Source organism: Colobus angolensis, unplaced genomic scaffold, assembly GCF_000951035.1.
Source record: "Colobus angolensis palliatus isolate OR3802 unplaced genomic scaffold, Cang.pa_1.0 Scaffold216, whole genome shotgun sequence".
Classification (NCBI taxonomy): Eukaryota; Metazoa; Chordata; class Mammalia; order Primates; family Cercopithecidae; genus Colobus; species Colobus angolensis.
Window position 1 is genome coordinate 783,517 of NW_012115333.1, and position 12,582 is coordinate 796,098.

At 41.5% G+C, this 12,582-nt stretch overlaps 1 protein-coding gene across 1 annotated transcript in view; it reads left to right on the forward strand.

The window, feature by feature from the left end:
* SNX12 (sorting nexin 12) overlaps nt 1-4,429 on the forward strand; it is a 17,511-nt gene extending 13,082 nt beyond the window's left edge. Inside the window, exon 5 of the mRNA XM_011943116.1 lies at nt 4,392-4,429. Within this exon, the coding sequence (XP_011798506.1) occupies nt 4,392-4,429 (38 nt within the window). The remainder of the gene's footprint in view (nt 1-4,391) is intronic.
* The last annotated feature ends 8,153 nt before the right edge of the window (nt 4,430-12,582 follow it).

The window sequence follows — 12,582 nt, forward strand, 5'->3', positions numbered from 1 at the left end:
TTTCTTGGGCATTTACCCATGCCAGAAGGCTAACCTGGGGGGAGGGGGGCGCTTGTGCTGGTGAGGCACTTGGATACATACTGATGCTGCAAGTCCAGGGGATTTTTCTTACTCTTAAGTTTAACCAAGAACACTGAGCAGGGAAAAACCCTGCCTTTCCTAACTGCATGTATTTTTTCCTTTTTGGAAAGGTGGTAGAGACTCAGAAGCTTTCCTTGTTTTCTCTAGGCCTGCTCCCAGTTTTCTTAACAGTTTTTTTTGTTGCTTTCTCTCTCCTTTGTTGCTTTCCATGGCAGTAATCCTCCTAGAGTCCAAGCAGTCTGTTGTATGGAGCAGGGTGTGTGGGTTTTCTGGGCCCATCATTATGGCTGCTTCAGAGTCAGAAGAAAGCCATAGGGCAGTAGGGGAGCTCCTATTGCCTAGCCCTTCTCCCTTTGTGGCTCCCACTCTAGCTGCCTATTTTTGCTCATCAGCTGGTGAGTCAGTATGGGCCAGCAGTTCTCCCTCCCTAAGCCCTTGCTACTTTATGGGTTAGCTTTGCAGGTTTGGTGGCTTGAGGGGTGGGGGCAACTCACCACTGCCAGGTAACTCCCTGAAGGGTGGGAGTGGATTATCTTCTAGGTTCTTCCTGGCGGTAGGGAAGGGCATCAACACTGTCTTCCTTCCATTCTCCTTTCCCCCATCCCATTTAGTGCTGCCACAGGGCAGAAGCACACAAACCAACCACACAGTCTCTGACTTCTCCTAAGCACTTTGAGCTGTTGAATGGGGCTCAGGGGCAAGAATTTTTGCTGCCCTCCCCAGCGTGGTCACAGGGTTATTGAACTGCCTGCACTTGTTTCTCATGCAACTCCAGCATTTTCTCCAGAAGTTGAGCTATGGATAGCAGCTTGGTATGGATTTCCTAAAACTTAACATCTGAAGCAGCTTCTTGAGGCTGGCAACTATCCTGGTTTCTGTCTGGGAGGGGGTGGTTTGTTTGCTGGGGCCCAATGTCTGTCCCAAGTGGTGGGGTGAGAGCAAGTTAACTTTGGTGCCAGGTGAGAGGTGGGGGCTCTTTGCTTAGACTCCTTATCATGGAAAGATTGGAGTTTTCTATGCAGGGTGTTGGGGAAAAGGATTGCTGATTCTGACTGACCCTGATCAGAGAGATTAGGATTGTATTTTGACATAGGATTTGGAGCCCATCTAAATGTTGAAGTTCCTTGAGATGGCTCTCCAGCTGCTGAGCCTGTGCCAGGGGCTAAGCAGCCCCAAATGAGTGGCTCTGCTCCCTTTCCCACCTCGCCAATGTTGTTGTTGCTGCCTTTTTGATTTGTATCCTCTGTTATAGACATTTTTTAAAAACGATTTCTTCTTTCATTGTGCACAAGTGCTGAGAGTCTGAGGCCCCATTTCTGCTGTGTATATATATCCTGACTCGGGGCTTTTATTCAGCAAACTGTTCATTCTTCTGTCAGACAATGTCATATTCAACTCTGTTCATATTAAACCACTGTGAAGCAAGCCTCTGTTTTCCTGCTTAAGTTGTAAATTTAGTATTTTTTAGTGTCTAGGATGTGCTGGGTATTATGCAGAAATCATACAATGTGGCCAGTGTCCTGAGGTAATGTTTTGCATTTAAATTTTTTTAAAAAGCAGAATCTTAACTTATCTTAATGATATTTACCTATCCTTTTTGCAACTCACAATTGACTTTGTCACAGAGGTAATGCATCTGCTTGCAGGAAGTAGCTGTAGGCTCAGTACCTGTGGTTTGAGTCACATTTAGCAGATTTGGTTTTTAAGCTTGTGGGTTTGTGCTAATTTGGGCAGAATATATTTATTTTATATATATATATATGTGTGTGTGTGTGTGTGTGTGTGTGTGTGTGTGTCTGCATATGTAATACATGTACATAAACACACATGAATGTGTTCATCCTCTGACACACCCACACAACACCAACAAACATTTCTTCTATAGGCTTTTTACCTCAATTGACACTGTTTTTTTTTTTTTTTTCCAAATAAGTTTGACACAGGCAGAAAGGTGGGCGAACTCTCAGAACTTTTGGCGGGTGGATATTCATCTGACCATTGAGCTCTGAAATGGTTTCCCTACACAGAGGGGGTTTTGGCAAGGGTTGGAATGAGGGGAGGTAGCAGTCTTGTCATTTAGAAAATCAAAGCTAGTTTTAATGTAGTTCAACATGGAAAGAAGGTATAGAAAGTGATGTGTTTAAAACATTAGCAAATTAAGGCTGAATGTGGTTGGCTTATGCATGCCTGTAATCCCAGTGTTTTGGGAGGCTGAGGCAGGAGGATTGCTTGAACCCAGGAGCTTGAAACCAGCCTGGGCAACAGAGTGAGACACCGTCTCTACAAAAAATTTCAAAAGAAAAAAAAAAAGGAAATTAACATTACTTAGCAGTATTTGGTTCTAAACAGAAGAGTGGGGACTGTGAGGAAGTTGAGGTTTCTGGTAGTTCATGAATGAGATGACTAAAAATATCTGAGGGGATAGGGAAGAATGGGTATTTCTGTGAAATAAAGGAAAGTAAGGGTAAAGAGAGATGCAGCCTTCGTAGGCAGCAGTGTTGAGAATGAACTGCAGAATAAATAGAAAAGCAGCTATAAAATAAAGTGTTAACAAAAATTTGGACAGATGACACCTCATTTAACAAGTGCTAATAGTCTTCTGTGTCTGGTCCTGTGCTAACAGCAGGGCTGGGGATAGGGTGGAGTGGTTGTGGTACAAATAAAATATGATATTACATTCTCTTTTTTTGTAGACCTTAAGAGTTCAGTTGAAGAGGTGTTTAGCTGGGTGTGGTGGCCTGTGCCTGTAATACCAGCACTTTGGGAGGATTGCTTGAGTCCAGGAGTTGGAAACGAGCCTGGGCAACTGAGTGAGATCTCATTTCTACAAAAAAAAAAAAAAAATTAAAAATCTGGCCAGGTATGGTGGCACATGCCTATAGTCCCAGCTACTTGGGAGGCTGAAGCCGGAGGATTGCTTGAGCCCAGGAGGTTGAGGAGTGAGCCATGCAGTGAGCCATGATTGTACCACTGCACTCCAGCCTCAAAACAAAATGAAGAGAGGTCTATACAAGACAGGAAAATGCTAGAGACAAAGTAAGAGATTGAGGCACATCTGGTTAGTTGTCCAGTCTTTTTCTTTTTTAAAAATATCAGGCCAGGTAAATCTCTCTTGGATGTCAAATTGGCCATTTTGGCACATGAACTGGGCCGGGCAAGAACCCTAAATCCAAACCCTCTTACCCATTAACACTGAGGAGAAGCATACTTTTCTTTGATAAATAATTCTAATTTACACAGGTATTTGCATGTTTACTGCTAATTAATCCCCTTTATCTATAGTGCAGAAAGGGCTTAACCTTATGCTGGAACCTGGGGGACAGAGGCTAACAAGAAATTTTGAACATAGCTAGACCCAAAAGAAGTCTAAATCTTCACATTCCAAAGATGCCTTCTCTACCCTTTAACCCATTCTTTGAGACAAGGAATTAAGCCAGTCAAGGTGGGAGAGGTGGATAACATTCAGGCTTCTCTGGAGTTTTTTGATAGTTATCCTACATGAGATACTTTTATGTTGAAGATATTCCTACTTTTATGTTGAAATATATGCTGTAATAATTTAAGTAAAATTACTTTCTTCTGTGCAAATGTAGAACAGCTGCTCACTGAAATGGATATTTCTTCATATCCTTGAAAACTGTTGAGTCACCCTTAGTATTCTCTTCTTAGATATAATAAGTTCTAATTTTTCCTTACTTGGCTCATTTTTAACTCTTTTATCTTTTTATTATTCTGAAATCTCTCCAAGGCCCTCACATGTCCTCAGGTTGTAGAGTCTTAAATTGGACAACATTTTAATTACAGCCTGAAGGTTAGGTAGTTGTTATTCCATTTATATATCTTAGTATTTGAGTTTACTTTTGAAATATAAAGTCTTGGTGACTAATTTAGCATGTGGTTCTCTGCCACTCCCTTCCTGACCACCCACCACCCCTCATTCTTATCTTCTTTTTTTTACCTTGTTTGTACAAAAGCCAGTTGTTGCCTATTTTATTTCTTCTCTCCATACCCTGTCTCTCTGTCTATGCATTTAAAAACAGAGAACTCATTCCTTATAAAACAGACAAACCAGGGATAATTATCAACATCAAAAAAGAATTCTTTAAATCACTGCAGGCTTCCTTTAAATAGGTGTTTCCTATGGTGGTTTTAAGTGTTTTTATATAGGTCATCAACTACTTTATAAAGAAACTGAAGATAAAGGGTTAAGAGGCAGTGCCAGTTGAAGAACAGTTAGAAATTGGGATAAAACAGTAGTTCTTAGGTAAACAGTAAAATACAGTTAGATTTTTTTTTTTTTTGAGGTGGAGTCTCACACTGTTGCCCAGGTTGGAGTGCAGTGGCGTGATCTCAGCTCACTGCAATCTCTGCCTCCCAGGTTCAGGTTCAAGTGATCCTCCTGCCTCAGCTTCCCGAGTAGCTGGGACTACAGGTGTGGCGCCATCATACCCGGCTAATTTTTGTATTTTTGTTAGAGACGGGGTTTCACCACGTTGACCAGGCTGGTTTCAAACTCCTGAGTTCAAGTGATCTGCCCATCTCAGCCTCCCAAAGTGTTGGGATTACAGGCGTAAGCCACTGCACCTGGCCTGATTTATGTATTACTTTTCAAGGGAATGTTATACCAATAATATTTTTTGTCTAGATACAGTGAACTTTTCATCATCTGTACTAATGGAGGCATATACATTTTAATTTTGTTATGCATTTTGGTTGTAACATTTAAATATAGGGATGTCTAATCATAAAATTTAAAAATACTTCATACTTTCATCATACTGAAGACTCAGGAAGATCTGAAAAGAAACAGAAAGAGTACCAGGCCTGGAATAGAAACCTGACTTCTAAAATTGGCTATGTAGCTAGCTGTAGGACCTTTGTTGAATTGCTTCACCATTTTGGGCCTGTTTTCTGAACTATACAATGAGGGATTTTGACTAAATGAGGGATTTTGACTAAATGATCTCTGAGGTATCTTAAATCTCTAGCTTTTTATGATTTCCCACCCTTGCCAAGGAGTTGAGTAAACATTGGAGGTGATGCCACCAGAAAAGTGAAAGCACAATTTTTCCTGCGTATGATGGAGTTTGTTGTAGTGTAGTTAGTTTTCTCTTCCAGAAATGAACGATTATCCTGATTAGATTTTGTTTGCCCACATCCTGTTATATCAAGTCATGAGTATACCCCCATTGAAACTCAGAGTTGATTTGGTTTACGGTTGTCCCAATTGTATCCTAGGTCTTCTAGCTGAAATTTTAAAATGAAGTAGTCACCCCATGGAGATATTTATTTATTTATGTATTATTTTGAGACGGAGTCTTGCTTTGTCGCCCAGGCCAGAGTGCAGTGATGTGATCTTGGCTCACTGCAACCTCTGCCTCCCAGGTTCAAGCGATTCTCCTGCCTCAGCCTCCAGAGTAGCTGGGACTACAGGGATATGCCACCACGCCTGGCTATTTTTGTATTTTTAGTAGAGACGGGGTTTCACCATATTGGCCAGGCTGGTCTCGAACTCCTGACCTTGTGATCTGCCCACCTCGACCTCCCAAAGTGCTGTGATTGATTACAGGTGTGAGCCACAGCACCCAGCCCCCATGGAGCTATTTTTATTTAAAACACACACATTATAACTCTATTGATCTGATTACAAAAGTGCCTATTTTGTTAAAATGTTTCATTGTGGTGATAAAAATTCAAAAATTATTAATGTCAGTCAACAAAATTCAAGCAAAACATAAATGTGTAAAGTAAAAAGTGAAAGATTTTTCCTTAGTCCCTCTCACCACTCCCATTCTCCAAGAATAACTTAATTTGGTGTGTGTCTTCCCAGATGTTGTTCTGTGTGTGTTTATATATTAATATACACATATATACATATATGAATACCCACACATTTGTATATAGGTTTTTTTAAACAAAATGGGATATTATATGTACCGTTTTGCAACTGTTTTTCACTTTGCATTGTATTCTGGACTTCCTCTTGCATTAATACCTGGAAATTTATCTCATTTAAAAAATGACTGCATAATATTTCATGGTATGGTTGTATCACAATTTAATGATTCACCTATTGATGCAAATTTGTCTCCAATCATTCACTATTATAAATAATGCTACATATAACCTTGCTCCAGCGTATAAGTATTTCTGTAGGATAGATTTTGAGAGAAGGAATCGCTGGGTCAAAAAGTGTGTGCCTTTTACTCTGTGTGTGTGTGTGTAGAGATGGGGGAGGGGGTGATCTCACTTTGTTGCCCAAGTTGGTCTCGAACTCCTGGCTTCAAACAATTCTCCTGCCTCAGCCTCCCAAAGTGTTGGTATTACAGGCATGAGCCACTGTGCCTGGCCTCATTTTACATTTTGATAGCTAAAGCGAAATTGTTTTCTTAAAGAATGCAGTTTAGGCTTCCAGTGACAGCAAATGAGAATGTTTCCCCACCCAAAGTGGGGAAATTCTGTTCACAAAAAGTTTACTTGCCAAAAGTGGCAAAAATTTAAACAATTGATAATTATCCAAACTATTTGGTGAAAATCGTATTTCATGGTTTTAATTTGCATTTTCTGGTATGTTTAGTTGTAATGATACCACTGTCAGGTTTTAGTTTCCCCACACATTAACTTTTGGTCGTTCTAGAGGCAGTATCTATTGTTGCTAATTGAGGATACTGGCTACTCTTCACCATAAATAAACCATCACACTTAATTAAAGGCCCTGAGTGTAAGTTTCTTCCCATCTGACTCTGGGGGAAGATGAAGTGATTAGTCTAGTGACAAAGCAACATTATCAGAGGCGCTCTCACAACCAGTACCTTTTTCAGATTGTCATTACTTGAGGTCAAGCCCAGAGCAGCACTGACAGCTCAACTACATGCTCTTCTGACCTCATGGCCAACCTGCTTTGATACTCGGGGAAATATAACTTGGTCTCTTGAGCCACCATCCCTCCAGCTTGGACCCCCGTCCAGTTATTTCTCCCAGATCCATACCTTTGATTCCATGCAGGGATGGAACAAGGATGGGGACCAAGACGGTGATGGTGACCATAGTAAGAGGTCGGATTACCAGGCCTTCTGGTTGGCTGTCCACGTGTTAGTCAGAAATAAGCTTTAATTGGTCGTACGCAATGGGAAGCACATACCTGTGGTACGCAGTGGGAAGCACATACCCTCTTCTGATTGGACTCTTAGTTGAGGGGTGGACTACAGGGAAACCTGCTGGTTGGCTGGAATGGAAGACCAATAGGAACGCTGTGGCGCTGCTTTCGAAAGTGAGGCCTGCCCCGTGCGCGTGGAGCTGTCAGCGGGTTTCCTCGGAGCTCCAGAGGCCCGAGTTGGTAACTGCGCTTTCCTGCAACCTAGGTATCCTCTACCCCGGTCAGGGTCACACTTCTGGCGTCTCAGAATGTCTCTGGTTGTGCCGCGGTGAATGAGGCCGTAGTCCGCTTGTCCAGCCCTTAGGAAGGTCCTGTCTTAGGCTGTCGGTTTCGTTCCACAAACGCCAGCCCGGAGCTCTTCCTGGGATGGGGCCATTGAAGTCATGGGCCTGGGGAGTGGGGATCAGGGACCAGGGAATGGGACAAGACTTTGCGGGCCTCAGGATGAAGTTCTTCATTGCGAGCATTGTGACCGGATTCGCGGCGGAAGGGGGAGAGGCTGCACTCTGCGGCTGTGAAGGCCTTTTTTGTATTAAGTCTCAGGAAGGGAGCAGGAAGTGTGTGACCCAGAAAGTTCCGCCGTCTAGGTGGCCTCCACCATTTCAGCCAGCCGCCGCCTCTGTTGCCTGATTTCATCCCTTGTGGCTCCTTCCTAGACTCATCAGCTCTAAGACCACTGCAGTAAGTAGATTAGCCCTTACAGCCTGTACTCAGAAAGTCCCCTTTCTTCCTCAATGTCAGTGGGTTTGACCTTGTTGCTTTTATTTATTTTTCTAATTAATTACACCAGTACATTCTCCTTATAAAAAAAAATCAAAACACTATACATATATGGGGCTAACACTTTGGCCATTACCCACAATCCTTGTCCTCTTTCCCTCTTCCCCAGAGGAACTGCTATTAACAGTTTGGTGTGTATCCTGGCAGCCTTCCAGGTCTTTTTTTCTAGTTATCATAGAAACTACGTTGTGTTGTATTTTTATTTTAACAAAAATTATACCCTACTGTACATACCCCATAAGTTTTTTCATTCAGTGTTTTGGAAACATTTTTATTTTGGTACATCTAGGTTTATTTTTTATTTTATTTTATATTATTTTATTTTTTAGTAGAGATAGGGTTTCACCATGTTTGCCAGGCTGGTCTCAAACTCCTGACCTCAAGTGATCCAACCACCTTGGCCTCCCAAAGTGCTGGGATTGCAGGTGTGAACCACCGCACCCGGGCAGATTTACTTCTTTTTTAAAAAAGTGATGTATTATGCCATAGTATGACTATAAAACAGTTTATTTAACAATTTCCTTATTGATAGACTACTAGATTTTTTCAATATTTTGCTTTTACAAGTGGTACTCCTATGAACATTCCTGAACATGACAGTTTCTCTAGTGCAGTGGTTCCCAAACTTTTTGATTGCAGGACCCCTTGACATTCCTAACAGAATTTGTTTATGTAGGTTTATGGCTCTCTCTATTCAATGAAATTAAAACTGGCCGGGTGCGGTGGCTCACACCTGTAATCCCAGCACTTTGGGAGGCTGAGACAGGCGGATCACCTGAGGTCAGGAGTTCGAGAACAGCCTGGCCAACATGGTGAAACCCCATCTCTACTAAAAATACAAAAATTAGCCGGGTGTGATGGCGCACACCTGTAATCCCAGCTACTCGGGAGGCTGAGGTGGGAGAATCGCTTGAACCCAGGAGGCGGAGGTTGCAGAGGTTGCACCATTGCACTCCAGCCTGGGCAACAAGAGCGAGACTCTGTCTCAAAAAAGAAAAAAAAAAGCAAAATAACTTTTCCAAAGCAAGAAATATTATTGAGAAGAGTAAAATTGTTTTTTTTTTAACAAGTCTCATTAATGTCTAGCTTAATAATAATAATACTCCAGACATCTGGAGTCTCATATCTGCCTTTACATTTGATCTATTGGGATGTTTTGGTTGAGTATATCACACATATATTATTATAAATGTATATGTAGCAAAATTTACCATTTTAACCATTTTTAAGGAAACATTTCAGTGGCATTAAGTACATTTACATTGTTATATAACCATTACCACCATCCATCTCCAGAATTTTTTCATCTTCCAAACTGAAACTCAAAACAATAACTCCCCATTGTCCCCTCCCCCAGCCCTAGCAACCACCGTTCTATTTTCTGTTTCTATGAATTTGACTATTATAGGTAACCTTATATAAGTGGAACCATATGGTATTTGTATTTTCGTGACTGGCTTATTTCTTTTTTTTGAGACGGAGTCTCACTCTGTTGCCCATGCTGGAGTGCAGTGGTGTGATTTCTACTCACTGCAACCTCCGCCTCCTGGGTTCGAGCAATTCTCCCACCTCAGCCTCCAGAGTAGCTGGGACTATAGGCATGCTCCACTACACCTGGCTGATTTTTGTATTTTTAGTAGAGATGGAGTTTCAACCTGTTGACCAGGCTGAAAACAAATGATCTGCCTGCCTTGGCCTCCCAAAATTCTGGGATTATAGGCAGGAGCCACTGTGCCAGGCCATGACTGGCTTGTTTCACTTAGCATAATGTGTTCAAGGTTCATTCATGTTGTAGGTTGAGTAGTATTCCAAAGTGTGTTTATATACATACATACATACATACCACGTTTTGTGTGTCCATTCGTCTGTCAAGGACACTTAGGTTGTTTCCACCTTTTGTCTATTGTGAACAATGCTACTATGAATATAGGTATACAAATATCTGTTTACATTTCTGCCTTCAATTCTTTAGGGTATATATCCAGAAGTGGAATTGTTGGGTCATATAGTAGTTCTCACTTCCCTTCTGATGGACATTTATATCAGTGCTACTCAAACTGTATTCCACAGACTGGTACCAGTTGTGAACTATCATCTGTACACAAGGAGATAAGTCTAGGAACAGAGGATAGGCATTTAAAACCTTTTATAGCAATTTCATGTGGCCATGACATCTAAGTGAATGATCACTTTTCTAGTAATTTGTTTTTTCTTTACAAAGGTATCAGTCCGTGATGGATTGGAAATTTACCAAAAAATAAAAAAATAAAATAAAACAACAACAACAAAAACCAAACTGGGTCAGGCGTGGTGGCTCATGCCTGTAATCCCAGCATTTTGGGAGGCCCAGGCAGGAGGATCACTTGAGACCAGCCTGGGCAACCAAGTTAGGTCTCATCTCTACAAAAAATTTTGAAAATTATCTGGGCATGATGGCATGTGCCTGTAGTCCCAGCTACTCAGGAAGCTGAGGCAGGAGGATTATTTGAGCCTGGGAGGTCAAGGCTGCAGTGAGCTATCATCACACCACTGCACTCCAGCCTGGGCAAAAGAGCAAGATCCTGTCTCAAACAAAAAACAAACAAATAAAAAAACCCAAATCCCTGATCTTTTGCCATACATAGTTTTCATTTTAGTTTTTTTTCTGAAGATGGGATGTTGCTGTGTTGCCCAGGCTGGTCTCGAATTCCTGGCCTCAAGCAGTCCTCCCACCTTGGCCTCCCAAAGTGCTGGGATTACAGGAGTGAACCAGTGCACCTGGTTACCACAGATAGTTTGAGAAGCACTGATTGAAGTGGATTCCAGTTTGGGGTTGTCATTTGCCATTAACTCTTTTTTATGGACAATGTTTCTCTAAGGTAGGTACTGAAGAGTAGAATTACTGGGTTACTGGATCAAAGGGTATGTACATTTTACATTTTATTACTGCAAAATTGCTCTTCAAAAAGGCCAAATACTTCTTTTTTTTTTTTTTTTTTTTTGAGACGGCGTCTCGCTGTGTCGCCCAGGCTGGAGTGCAGTGGCGCGATCTCGGCTCACTGCAAGCTCCGCCTCCCAGGTTTACGCCATTCTCCTGCCTCAGCCTCCCGAGTAGCTGGGACTACAGGCGCCCGCCATCTCGCCCGGCTAGTTTTTTGTACTTTTTAGTAGAGACGGGGTTTCACCGTGTTAGCCAGGATGGTCTCGATCTCCTGACCTTGTGATCCACCTGTCTCGGCCTCCCAAAGTGCTGGGATTACAGGCTTGAGCCACCGCGCCCGGCCAAGGCCAAATACTTCTAACAATGGTATATGAGTCCTTTTTTTGTGCCAGAAATGATATTCAAAAAAATGAAAACTAAGATGGTATATGAGAGTACCTATTTCCCTACACTCCTGCCAACACTTGATATCAATCTCTTAAACTTTTGTTAGTCTGTCAGGCAAAAAATATCTCCTCTTTATTCACAGTTTTCTGATTATTAGTGAATTTAAGTATTTTTTCATGTTTATTAACTTTAAATTTTGATGTAGTCAGATATATTATTCCTTTTCTTTATGGCTTTTACTTTTTTGTTGTTTTTTCATAGAGACAAGTCTCACTCTGTTGCACAGGTTGTAGTATAGTGGTGCAATCATAGCTCACTGTAACCTTGAACTCCTGGGCTCAAGCAATCCTCCCATCGCAGCTTCCCCAGTAGCTGGGACCATAGGCACATGCCACTATACCTGGCTAATTAAAAAAATTTTTTTTTTGTAGAGATGGGGTCTCACTATGTTGCCCAGGGTGGTCTCTAACTCCTGACTTCAAGTGATCTGTCCGCCTTGGCCCCCAAAGTGCTGGGATTATAGGCATGAACCACTGCACCTGGCCCAGCTTTTGCTTTTTTAGTCTTAAGTGTTCTTGCTCCAAGGTTTTAAGCATGTTCATTTATATTTTCTTCTCATGTATTTCTTCCCCCCTTTTTCTTACAGCTTTATTGAGGTATAATTGATGTACACTAAACTGCACATCCTCAAAGTATATAATTTGATGAATTTGGACATATGTACACACCCATGAAACTATTACCACAATCGAGATAATGAACATGTCCATCACCTCTGAAAATGTCCTTGTGTGTTCCTTTGTTCTCATACATTTCTAAATGTGTGTGTATGTTCATGCACGCATAGATGCACGGATATGTGCTGGGATTATACACTTTTTCATTCATTAAGGTAAACTTACATACAGTAAAATTTATCTTGAGTATATGTTTCTGCAGGTGCTGACAAATGCATAAAGTCATGTAACAACCAATACAGTGAAAATATAGAATAGTTTCATCGCCTCAAAAAATTCCCAGTTCTCCTTTATAGCCTACTCCTCCCCTCTACTTCCCAGTAATCACTGCCTGTTTTCTGTCACTATAGTTTTGCCTTTTCAAACCTGTCATGTAATCATACAGTATATAAACTTTTGAGACTGGCTTCTTTTATTTATTTTTATTTATTATTATTATTATTTTTGAGATGGAATCTCACTCTGTCACCCAGGCTGGAGTGCAGTGGCGTGATCTCGGCTCACCGCAACCTCTGCCTCCC